The sequence below is a fragment of the Bactrocera neohumeralis genome, chromosome 4 (genome assembly GCF_024586455.1).
Source record: "Bactrocera neohumeralis isolate Rockhampton chromosome 4, APGP_CSIRO_Bneo_wtdbg2-racon-allhic-juicebox.fasta_v2, whole genome shotgun sequence".
In the NCBI taxonomy this organism is placed as follows: Eukaryota; Metazoa; Arthropoda; class Insecta; order Diptera; family Tephritidae; genus Bactrocera; species Bactrocera neohumeralis.
Window position 1 is genome coordinate 51,386,162 of NC_065921.1, and position 13,936 is coordinate 51,400,097.

The 13,936-nt window shown below is 33.9% G+C and overlaps 1 protein-coding gene across 7 annotated transcripts in view; it reads left to right on the forward strand.

The window, feature by feature from the left end:
• Positions 1-13,936, forward strand: part of LOC126754493 (nephrin) — a 99,895-nt gene that overhangs the window by 43,416 nt on the left and 42,543 nt on the right. For all 7 annotated transcript variants that reach the window (XM_050466507.1, XM_050466506.1, XM_050466508.1 and 4 more), the window contains exons 7-9: positions 264-400; positions 4,446-4,613; positions 4,748-4,879. In XM_050466507.1, coding sequence (XP_050322464.1) covers positions 264-400; positions 4,446-4,613; positions 4,748-4,879 — 437 coding nt within the window. The remainder of the gene's footprint in view (positions 1-263; positions 401-4,445; positions 4,614-4,747; positions 4,880-13,936) is intronic.

Genomic DNA, 13,936 nt, shown 5'->3' on the forward strand with positions numbered 1-13,936 from the left:
GTGAAAGTGTCTCATTTAATTGGGAAATACATATAAGTATATACATATGTAGACTCTAACATAAGGATGTCAAAAAAATATTATTTTCCAAATTTTCTTGTAAATGTTTGCCGAGATATGAAATGGATATCTAGAAACCAATTAACTTTATCATCCAGATTATGCTAGGGTATACAAATTATAATAACTATCATACTGTGTACAACATATTGCTAGAGTATAAAAATTAATTAATTGAAACTATGTATATTATATTTTTAAAGGACTGCCGGACGATTGTCTGAAAATATCTACACCTTTACAGCAGAAGCGAGCGATAATAATGCACGTTTTCGTTGCGAAGCTAGTAACGTAATGTCACAGAATCCTTTGAAAGCAGAAATAGACATAACTGTACTTTGTAAGTAAACGTATTATAATTACGTTCATATATATGTCTAGATAATATAGACTTAAGTAAATTTATGTGTAATTCAAAAATTTATATTTAATCCGCATAAGAAATTAATTTCTTTAAGTCTCTAATTTGGGATTGCAAATTAATTTATTTATTCAAATATTACTTCAATTATTTTTTAATGTATTTTTAGCAACTCTGCTGCTATCCCTTTTTATAGTGTTTTTTTTTTAAATATCTGTATAAATGCAGCAATCATGATAATTAAGCTGTAGTTTTACAAATATTATATGGTATAATTATGGGCGTTTCAATTAGATAACAGCAATTGAAGAAATAATCAAAACGTTATTGGTTTTCTCTTCATACTAACTGTTCCGATTATCAAAATTCTTTCGTTCAATTTAAGACCGTTTTCTCAGTAACCGGTTAATATTTTCCTTAAATGCTGGTAGTTGAACTGGATTATTACTTAAATTAACAGAACCGTTTTCACCAAATTAGTTAGCTTACCTACAAATAGCTTGATTATAGTGAATGCGTGAGGAAAGCCGTTCACAATAATTGCATTGTGAATACGCAAAACTGTGTAAACATCATGAGCCATGTATTTGCATAAACCCAAACCGGTTTTCGTAGGCGAGGCAACGACAAGGAAAGACGAAATCAAACTCAGGTGGTTCGCTTTGTGTTTTTTCTGCAACAGGGAGCTCCTACGCAATTCGCCATTTCTTTTCATTTTGAATTTTCATTTAATATTTACTTTATATTCGGATATTAAATGTAATAACCTGTTTTTTGAATGTAATATCCATACATACATATGTATGTATGTTCATATATGATTGCAAATATGCATAATATTTAATGATAATGAGCGACAAAATAGTAACCTTCCGAACGACGTTTTTGCAGTTAATTTTTCTTATACATTTTACAGCTGACAGCTTTCATTTCATGTTCTTCTTAGAAACTAAGCAATACTTCTTCTTTCAGTAAACTTTACCAGAACTTAAGTGCTGATGTTTGCTAACCAGATATTGAGAAAACCATTTTTAACCTGTTGAGAAAACGGCCCTTGTGCTATTATATTTGTGCACATATGTATGTATGAATGTAGGAATATTCATAACCTATAGGCTGACTTTGTTAGTTACTAGTTCAATATGGTAAACAGGTGTGGCGAGTTTCTTACCGTTCCCACAACAATCTACTTAGTTCACGTAACCGGAACGGCCAAGTACTCTGCCTTTATGTGTACCTTACCTTCCTGATACGTTAAAATTGGTTTCTAATGTTTATGCTGAAGATATTAACTTGGACAATATTGAACGTTTATGGTATACATACATATGTACATATGTACATAGTATGTAGGAGGTACTTTTTTTGTTTGAGGAAGAATGCTCTTTATATGCGATATTGATTACGGTATTGAAAAAACAAGAGTAATTACAACAACTGGAGAAGTCATGAGACATCTTACACCTGAGTTAAAAGGAATTAAGCAGTGGATAGTAATATTTTAGCTTGTTATGTGTTTTTTACATTGTTGTAAAGTATGCTCCGTACATACATACATACATACATATGTAGCAAATTTTGGTAAGAAGGGGATTATTTTCTTATCAGAATTTTCTACCAGCCCCTAACATCATTTAGTAGTCTTTGGTTGTTTTATAATTTTAATCAACATCAACAAAGAGTCATATGTACTTATTTACATGTGTACATATACTATATGGATGTAGTAAATGTTCACTTACATACGTATGTATGTACTTATATACATATGTACATATGTACACATGTGTGTTGTTGCCTACCCTACCACTGTCTTTTTCTTATACTTACACTTATAACAGATTTTTTTTTTACATAACTGGTTAATTGACAGATTTTGTTTAGAAAACTTATCGTTTATACCATTTAAAAAAGGGAACAAATTCGTGCTGGATTATAGAAGAAAATCACAGATCTAATAAACTAACTCATTAGAAAAATGCTACACAATTTGTAAAAGTCGATTGTTTTTCAGTAAATTTTTTTCTCACAGTTCATTTCATTTCCTGACGAATTTGTTGCTTCTCTGCAGGGTGTACACCGGCATACCTATGTACATATGTATGTAGAAATATCTACATATGTACATAGTATGTACGAAAACATAAACATAAATACATATGTACATACTTACATATAAGTATGTGTGCACACAAACAAAATGCGTCTCCTTAAAGCATTTCAAACTACCCGATGTACACATTTTACCTCTTTTTTTCAACATGCATACAGTTGCATATCTAGACGTTAATCGCATTTCTCTCTGGTTCACACAATCCTATATTGAGCGCATAAAATCCAAGTTTTAAGTATTGCGCTTTCATCACGACCACGCACCCCTAAGAGTATGACTATGCATCCAGTACTTGGCGGGGGAGCTGAGACTCAACAGTTGATGAGGCTGTGGCAGCTGTTGTTTTCCCAAGGCGTTGTTTCTGTTTAATATGCCAAGTGTTGTCAAGCGCACTCATTCTTCATATTCGTAGCAGTGTTCATCTACATACATATGTATATACAAATATAAGTACGTACAAATGTTTGTGAATTTGGACTAGTAAATACAATGAGTATATAAATTTACATAAATGTATACGTATGTTTTGTTATTTAATTTGTTCGGCTTGTATACAAAACAGTAGATAAGTTATTACATTCAAACACCAAGAGGACAAATTAACAATTGCTCATATGTTTGCACATATTTGGATATGTTTCCATGTGGGAAGCATGTGTTTATTTTTTGGGCCTATGGAAAGACTTAAGATCATCTAGTGCACTAGTTACTTCTCTGAATTTTCGTAAACAAAGTTAATACATACATAGAAATTGGGAGCAGACGTCCCCATATAAGACAATTTTAAATTCCATCTGATTCTTTCCTTCCCAGTGTACAATTCAAGAAGCAAATAATATAACGGGGTAAAACTTTGCACGAATAATGATTTTACAGTATACCACCTTATGACCAAAAATTGTCCAAATCCAGCTAAAACTGTCAAAGTACTAGGTACTGAACATATGGACTCAAAATCATAGTTCAGGTCAATTCTTCCCTTTAACCAATCAGGTCAATTCTTCCCTTAAACCCCATATACATAGCTAATATAAAGATTTTCGAACTTTGTACCGCACATATGGGCCAATATGTGAGTTATCTTAATAAAATAGAGAGTGTGTGTTTTTCTTATAACGGTGTCTTAGAATGAATAAAATCGGGTGAAAAATAACAGGCCTTATGAACCTGAAAGTACTTCCTTGGCTGCAATCTTTGGAAGTTGGAAGAGTATAAAATGTTCGGTTGCACCCGAACCTAGCACTTACTTACTAGATATGATATGGTATTAATTTCAATCGCATCAACCACATTGGTCACCCCTTTTCCTCCTAACGTCTATTCTATTTAGTCGGAGCGGATCGGGTTTTCCAATTTGCCCATAGACTATCATTCATACTGTATTCTTATAGCACCATCCAACCGACTTTTGTGTAAAATAAAATTTTACACAAATTGCTAAATCAGGCTAAAGCCTTCCGATGTATGTATGTATAAAACTCCATGTTCTCGGTTCTTTGGTATGTACGTGTTATAAGTTATTTTTTTAATAAGCAAAGCCATTTGGTGAAAAAATTTAGTATGTAGCGTTCCATCATACTAGCAACGCGCTGGATCACACTCTAATGTCGAAATTAATATGAATACTCAACCATACCATATATGTATGTAACTTGAATATTCAAATTGTTATATTTTTAGGTTATTTAGTTATTTAATAAGTAAGTGAAGTAGTTCGGACAAACGCGTATGTATGTACTTATGTATGTATATAATAATAAATGACTCCGATTAATATTGGTCAGAAATATATTTATAAACCATATACATATGTACATATGTATGTACATACATACTTGTATATACATACATATGCAATTCCTAATTATTTTCATTAAATAATTCACATCTCACATTACATTTCATCCCAAGTTGCTCCGACACATGTATCTATTGCGGGACCTACTGAAGCACGTGTGGGAGACGTGGTATCACTAACATGTACAACTGCACCGTCCAATCCACCAGCGGAAATAAAATGGATGGTCGGCGGGCGTCAAATTCGAAATGCCACTTCAAAGACAAATGTCAGCTCTGAAGGTATATGAAAGTCAAAATTGTCATTAATGTTATTGTTTTAAAAATTATATGATATAATTTACCAGTATAGTACATACTTATGTATGTACATACATATGTGCTCATTTGCATTGATTTCTGTACTACATTTTCAGGTGGATGGGTTACTGTTTCCAACATAACTACAACTGTTGAACCCAATAAAAGATCTCTTGTAGTAATTTGTCATGGACTCAACATGCAGTTAACAGAGAACGTTGTCTCAACACATACAGTAAATATTTTGTGTGAGTATTATATACATACATATATATACATACATATATTGTGTTATTAATATTGTTGATGATTGACTTTTTTGTAGTTTCTAACAGTAACTCGAAATAGTCGTGTTAATTATTTTTTAACGGCAGGCAAAAATGACGGTGGGGGTTAGCCAAGTTCGATATTTTATATTTATAAATAACTCAACTGCATCCGTTGAAACAAGAAGCAAGTTCGATATACATATGTATGTTTACTTTTCAAACTAGAGTGAGTGCCCTTGCATTATGCTGAATATAAGTATGTACATACATACATACATATTTATAAATGAGTATATATGCATAAATATACGTTTATGAGCACACTATGTGTCTTAAAGTGCCCACACACGACACACAAGTGCGTTCGGTCGGTATGTGTGCGCATGCGGTTTACTCGTGTATGGGCTTGTGCGCGTACCGATCCATTTTCGCGAAAATGTTTGATTTTTTACGATCGGTGCGCGCACATGTGTGTCGTGTATGGCGTTGTGTGCGCACAAAATCTCATTTCTCTCGTGTCGCCAAATAGTGAAAATCGCGGACAATGGCAAGTGTTAAGGGGAGAGCCTGCTTTCGAGGCTTCAAAAAATCGATTTTTTTAAGGATTTTTTTGGGAGGGAAAGAAATAATTGATTCAAGCGAAATTTCTAGGCTTTATAGTTACAGTGAATCAAAAAAGTTTTGGCACACCTCAGTTGTTTCACTTTGCTTCAATATAACTTTTAATTAACTGAACATACAAACAAAAAACAAACATATTTGTTTAAATAATGTTTTTTTTATACATACATATATACAAAAATTAAAAATAAAAAATTCATACAAAGAAGTACAAAAAGGCACAAAATATAAAAATGGTAATACAAAAGATGAAGAAAAAGAAATTGAAAATATTTAATATTTTGTTGCACCTCCCTTGGCTTTAAGAATTTTTTTTCAAGCAAATGCCAAATATGTTCAATAGGATTGAGGTCAGAGGATTTTGGAGGTGTTTTCAGGTGCTTGCAGTTATAAATTAACCACTCTTGAACCAAACGCGAAGTGTGTTTGGGATCATTGTCTTGCTAGAACTGCCATTTCTCCATTTAAGCCCAATTTAGTTACGCTCGGAATAGGGATGGTAAACTCGATTCCGATTCTACTCGAGAATCGAGTTTTCTCGTAAAATAATCGATTTTTCGGAATCGATCTTCAGTAGTCGAAGTCGATTAAGAATCGATTCTTGATATTCGACTTTACTATTAATTAAGTGACTACATAGTTTCAAGTTATACATACTACATACGAGCACAAGAAAACTCGTGATTCTTAATTCTTGACGATACATTTATTAAAATGGCGCCTAGCGCTGTATGAATTTACCTTAAAAAATAAACAACGGGTCGAATGTCCAGTGTCAATAATGTGGAAAGCAATTAAAATATAATAATAGTACGTCTAGCTTAATTATTTTATTAAACTTGTTTAAACAACTTGAATTATCTAAAAAAAATTTATATGAAATGTAATGTTCTTGGTACATTATTTATAGACAAAAAATATAATTCTTTTTAACTATTATAGTGTTTTATTTAATCGATTTGAATTATTCATTCAATTTATGCCTTGTGATTTAATAAATAATTTTTTGTCCTTTTAATTTAAAATTGATTAAAATCGAAAAAAATCGATTCTTGCGGTCGATTAATCGATTCTTAGAATCGAAAAATATAAAAAAATAATCGGAATCGAGAATCGATTCTGTAAACAATCTTTCCATCCCTAGCTCGGAAGCAAATTGTTCTTCAAAAGGCTTAAATAAATAAGATTCCCAACTCCACTTGCCGTTATACACCCCCACACCATTACGTTTCCGCCACCATGCTTGATTGTTTTTAAGATGTTATTTTCTTGGAGCTCCATGTTGGGCTTTCGCCATATTTTTTGAGACCTATCCGATCCAAATAAATTGAATTTGGATTCATCGCTAAAAACCACGTTTTTCCAAAAAGTTTCAGGTTGGTGTAGGTGAGCTTTAGCGAAATCCAACCTCTTTTTTTGTTAGCTTTTGAAATGTTAAGCTTTCGTCGAGGTACACGACCGTGATAACCGGTCTTATGCGGGGTATTTCGAACTGTCTCTGAGCTAAATGTTTTCCCCAGTTGTTCCTGTATTTTTTCACTCAATTTTACAGCCGAAATTTTTGGGTCTTTTGCCACTGCGCCAATAATGGACCATTCCTCCCGATCAGAAAAAGTTTTTGGCCTCCAGATCTGTAATTGCTTTCTATTTTTCCGCTGTTTATGTAATGGTTTATTACATTCCATACACTGTCGTACATATTTGTCCTATATCGCGCAATGATTTTTTTTCCAGGTACAGACACGCACTTCAACGGTTATATCTTATCCGCGACCCATTTTGCTCAATCTATGTCAAGGCTAAACACATTACTAAAAGTCAATTGCTCTAATTATTCATGAATATGCAATATTTAACAGAAGTCAACAAAAGCGGGATCAAAGGAATTCAACTTAAAGAGGAATATGCAAAAAATATGATGTGTGCCAATACTTTTTTGATGTGTTTTTCGCTGTTTCTGACTTCTTTTATAGATTTTGGGGGTGAATGTAACGGTATGTTTTCGCTTGCATTTTGTTTTGTTTCTACCATTTACACTATGTACAAAAATAATTTAATGATATTATTATACCCTGAACAGGGTATGTTAAGCTTGTCACGAAGTTTGTAACACCCAGAAGGAATCCTCGGAGACCCTATAAAGTATATATATAAATGATTAGTATGTCGAGCTGAGTCGATTTAGCCTTGTCCGTCTGTCTGTCCGTCCGTCTGTCTGTCTGTATATATACGAACTAGTCCCTCAGTTTTTAAGATATCGTTTGAAATTTTGCAAACGTCATTTTCTCTTCAAGAAGCTGCTCATTTGTCGGAACGGCCGATATCGGACCACTATAACATATAGCTGCCATACAAACTGAACGAAGGGTATCAAGTTCTTGTATGGACAACTTTCACATTTGACAAGATATATTCACGAAATTTGGTATATAATATTTTGTAAAGCAACAATGTAATCTCCGAAGAAAATGTTCAGATCATAGTTACTAACAGAAATGCACCTGTGAAGAGTATTTAGCTTCGGTGCAACCGAAGTTAACGTTTTTTCTTGTTTTTTGTTGCTTTTTAATTATCTTTCTTTAGAAAATCAAAGTGTGCCAAAGCTTTTTTGATTCACTGTATATATTTGAACACCTTTCACAAATTTTTACGAAATCTTTGATATTCTGCCTTTGGGAAGCAATTGCCCGATGCATCTCGCATGTAGATTTCGTATCAGAATTTATTGATCTTATAAAAAATTAATTGGCGATTTGGCAAACGAAAAATGATAAATATAAAAGTAGCAGTCTTCGACTATCTCTCTCATAGTGAATATTTGATTTATTATGGCCCCAGGGCCGCCTAACCTCGGGGAAAATAGGTTTGCTTTGCTTGCCTCTAGCCCCAACCCCAAAAGGAAAAAACTTACATACAAACCACTTGAAAATTTTCCAGAACTGCCTCAGTTTAAAAAGAAGTTCTAATATCTGCATCAGATTCGAACAAAACACTTTCCAAATACTCTTGTTTCGCTGTGCATAAAAGCTTAGAATCAATTAGTAAGGAAATTTTATCTATCACCGAATTACGTGATGGTGATCTACTCCTACTTGTTAAAAATCGGAAGATTGCTGAAAAATTCCTTATAACAAAGAAATTAAATGGTATTTGCGATATTAAAGTTAAGTTACACGACAATTTGAATTGCTCTGAAGGTACAATTTACGCTCCATTTCTAAATGACATTGCAGAAGAAGAAATTGTTGAAAATTTAAAAGATCAGGGAGTTACTTCTGTCTATAAATTCACTAAAAACATAGAAGGCAAACAAAGACCTAGTGGTGTGATACTTCTTTCATTTGACCTCTACAAACTTCCAGAAAAAATCGAAGTCTCATGGCGCACAATGCGGATTAGAGCATATTTCCCTAACCCCATGAGGTGTAAAAATTGCCAGCTTCTAGGCCACACAACGAAACGTTGCAACAACAATCCTGCCTGCGATATGTGTAATTTCCCTCCTCATCTCCCCTCGCCATGCAACCGCACCTTTTGTGCAAATTGCTCAGGCGATCACCTTTCCTCTTCACGCTCTTGCCCTAAGTACCTACAATCCAAAAATATCCTAAAAATAAAAACAGAAAACAAATGTTCAATGCGAGAAGCAATGCGGCTATACAAACAACAATTACCCCCGACCCCCGCAAACACTTCCTTCGCTTCTGTTACAAAAGAAAATACAAACAAGCAAAAAACTAACGTGATTTTCCACCGCCCATCATCTCCTCCCCTACCACCCTCCCAACAGCTTACCCTCTTCCACAACAAAAGCAAACTATTAAAGAAAACAAAAACAATTTCGTAATTGTTAACCATCCAAACTCATCATCAAAAGAAACTACAAAAAACCTTCCTAACCTAACGTTTCTCCAAACAAAAACAAACCCAACCAAAATAAGCATACCAGTCATTCCTAAAATATCCACAACAGAATCTCTAAACATTCAAACTCTCTCTCTCCCTACAGACAACATCGATCTCTCTCTACATAGTTATACAGACCATATCGCACATCATAAAATTATCACTTCTGGCGATGAAAAACAATAACTCTCATTATTATTCCCCACTTATTTCTCAATTCTCTCATTTCTAAGAAATGTTCAAATTTCTCCAATGGAATATGAACGGATTCTACAACAATTACACTGACCTAGAATTACACATAAAAGAACAATCACCAAGTGTTATATCACTACAAGAAACACACCTTTCTTTTAATTCCGCAGCTACTGTACCTAAACAATACGCTGCCTATTTCTCCAACTTAACACAAAATCATACTAACAAGCAAGGTGTTGCTACCTTAATAAAAAAAGATTTCCCACACAAACTTCTCCCTACATGTTTCAACATTGCCACAATAGCAGTAGAAATATTTATTGGATTTAAATTAACCATCCTAACTATTTACATTCCTCCACACCAAAACTTTAATATCAAAGAACTACGCGATATAATCGGACCTATCCAAACACCCGTACTTATACTTGGTGATTTCAATGCCTGGAGCCCTCTTTGGGGTTCCACATGTACTAACCAAAGAGGTAAAGTCATAGAAGACCTTCTATTAGCGGAAAACTTAACAGTTTTAAACGACGGTTCTCCTACGCATTTTTCTACTCATAATTCGTTCACGAATGTTGACTTGGTCATTTGTTCTTCTGCTATCGCCCCCAAACTTAACAGCCAAACACTAACTGATCTTTATAACAGCGATCACTTCCCCATCATAACCCACTTATCAACCCCTTTATCCAGAAAAGGGTCGGCGAAGCCAAAATTTCTGTTGGACAAGGCAAATTGGTCCAAATTTCAACAACTCTGCGAAAATTTGTCTGCTGCAAGTCCCATTGACGATAATATAAATAAAGAAACAGCTACGATTACCAAAATAATCAGAACTTCTGCTCACCTCTCTATCCCCCAAACGGGTAAAAAAAATCTTCAAAAATCATGTGCCTTACTGGTCTACGGAGTTATCTAAACTTAGAGAAGAAAAACAATCACTATGGTTAATTTACAAAAGAACTCGCTCTATTGATAATCTAATAAAATACAAAAAAGCCAATGCAGTGTTTCGGAAAAATATTAAAGAAGCTAAGAGGGCTTGCTTACAAAAACTCACCGAAGCTATCACTCCGTTAACAAATCCCAAGAAATTATTGGCGGACATAAAAATGCTCTCAGGCTCCTATACCCAAGTTAATATTAAATGTATAAACACTCCAAATGGCCCAATTTTCGACTCAAAAGACATAGCTAATCATTTCGCCTCTGCATGGTCCGATTATTTAAGCGACTCTAATTTCCACGCCTCATTTGTATCAAATAAAAATAAACTCCTTAGTAGAAGGTACAGCAAAGTACAATCACCCCCTTACATTACCGAATCTGACATAACCATCGCCGAATTCGATTTTACCTTATCTTCAATGTCAGGCAAGACGCCCGGTGCAGACAGAATTTCATATCCCATGCTAAAAAACTGTCCTTTAAGTCTCAAAAACAGAATTATTAAATTGTACAACAATATTTTATCACAAGGTGTCTACCCTCAAAGCTGGAAAAACGCGGTGATAGTAGCCATTCCGAAATTCAATGTAGTGTCTACAGATGTTCTAGGTTACAGACCAATATCACTCCTCTGTTGCATGGCCAAACTATTAGAAAAAATAATATCAAAACGTATCTCGTGGTTCGCACTAAATAAAAACCTTCTCAGTCAAAACCAAGTGGCATTTAAGGCAGGGCAAGGCACTACGGATGCTTTACTCTTTTTTGATGATTTCGCCTAAACTTCCTTATCGAAGAGAAACCACATATCTACTCTCAGTTTGGATTTCGAAAAAGCTTTCGACAGAGTTGGTTCTCATGTTATTCTGCGACAGCTTGAGAAGTGGCAAATTGGCGAAAAAATATTTAACTTTATTAAATCTTTCCTAATCAATCGGAAATTCATGACTAAAATCAATAACACTTTTTCGAACACGTACAATATGTACAACGGAATACCACAAGGATCACCAATGTCTGTCATACTATTTATAATCGCATTTAACGAAATCAGTACGATAATCTCTAAATATAAACTCATTTCGCATATTATTTATGCTGATGATGTGCTGATCTTCTCCAAACAAAATAATCTAAATACTGTAAAAAATACCTTCTTAAAAATCCTTACTGAAATTTCAAATTGGTCCAATTGTTCAGGTGCGAATATTTCTATAAACAAATGCAAATTATTCCATATCTGTAGAAAACACAAATTTAATAACTTCAATCTAAGCTATAATAATGTAAATATTGTAAATACTACTAGTCTTAAATTCCTAGGTATAATATTCGATAAGAGAGTTTCTTTTAAGGATCACTGTACAAATCTACGTAAGCAACTAATTTCTAGGCTTAATATAATTAAGTATCTATCATCAAAACACTGTTTAATTCACATTTCTTCTCTCATCAATATTACAAGATCTTTAATTTTATCTAAGATTGATTATGGTCTCCCTATCTACGGCAATTGTGCCAAAAGCAACATAAAGAAAATCTTTGCACCATATCATGCAGGTGTTAGAAGAAGTATTCGGGCATTCCCAACATCACCAATAAAGTTCACATTAACGGAAGCCGGACTCCCATCCATCGAGGAAAGAGTTATATATACTTCGCAAAAGCTTATTCCAAAACTACTATTATGTAATGATAAGCTTTTATATGGTATAGTAAAAGCCAAATGGACCGACGATACTAACTCCACTACTTCTTCCACTATTTCTAAATGCATTAAATTAGCTAAGGATTTAGGTATTACAACTATACCGGAGGAAAAGTCTATTTCTTTTGCCCCATCGTGGCTACTCAAAGAATCTTCGTTCGATCTACATCTTCAAAAACATCATAAAAAGAACACCAATTCCAGGGTTTATCAAAGTTTGTTCAAAGAGCGCATTGTACAACACTACGTAGATTGGAAACTCATTTTTACTGACGCTTCGAAGGCCGACTTCTACACGTTTTTTTGCTATTGTTGATAACGTTGGAAAGACATTAAAAGCTGGACACCTGCCCAATTACAGCTCAGTGTACACCGCAGAAGCAGCAGCCATCTATAATGCGCTATCCTTAGTACAAAACTCTAACTTAAAAACATTAATATGTACTGATAGCAAGTCTACTATCTCAGCTCTCCTAAATGCATCCAACAAATTCTACCTCATTGCGCAAATTAGAAACATACTAATTGGGAACACAAAAATAAAAATTATGTGAATCCCTGGACATGCCGGTATTACCGGAAATGAATGGGCCGATGCAAACGCCAAATTGGCGGCAAAACAGCCATTGATTGTTTTTGACTACATCGAAAAAAACGACATAATCCATTTAATCGTTTCAAAACAAAAAGCCATAAAAGTTAATGCCTGGAAGAATGTGCAACACCACTACGCCCCCTGCAACCAAGAAGGGAAAAAACCTGCTTATCCGCCAACAGGCCATTGCCAAGATATAAAAGCCTTCGTTCGCCTTCGTCTTGGTCATACGTCATTAACGCATTCCCATTTATTAAATGGAAACCGTATTTCATCCTGCCTAAACTGTAACTCGTCGTCCTTAACCATAACACAACTACTGGATGAAGGCCCCTTCTTCAACTCAGCAAGGACCAGTATATTTCAGAATAATAAAGCTCTTGATCTATTAAAAATAACATCTATTGTAAACATCACTAAAATATCTGAATTCCTATCTCATACAAAGTTAAAAAAATATATTTAAGTTATCCTTCCTTTTTAAATTTATTTATAACATATAATTTTTAGTCTATAAAAACATATTTACAAGCAAATATATCCTACATGGAAGGTTCCATCTCTGTTACTTAAGTCTTTTATAATTAAGCCGTGAGCTGAAAGCCTCTGTAGCTAGTGCTCCTTATGTTTAATGTATAATAATAATTGTATTATTATTTTACAAATAATAAAATAAATAAATAAAAATAAAAATAAAATTGAGAAAAATAAAAGTTGGAATAACTTTTTAACGAAATAGAAAGAAATCGATAAAAGTGCTACATTAGAAATAAATTCGAAAAAATGTTCCGCTTGCCTGTCGCACATGTTCACTGTGTGAAGAACGATCGCAAAATGGATTTGTGTGTCGTGTATGGGCGAAACGAATTCACACAGATCGAACGCACATGTGTGTCGTGTATGGGCCCAATTAATAATAGAAAATTAAGTGCTCAATAGTTATACAATGTTTTTTCTCTCCCACAAAAACCATTGTTCTGAGAATTTAATTATGTTCGGGTAGGACAACACTCTAGAAAATTTTGGCTAGTTTTGGAGAATTTCTATTAAGGTT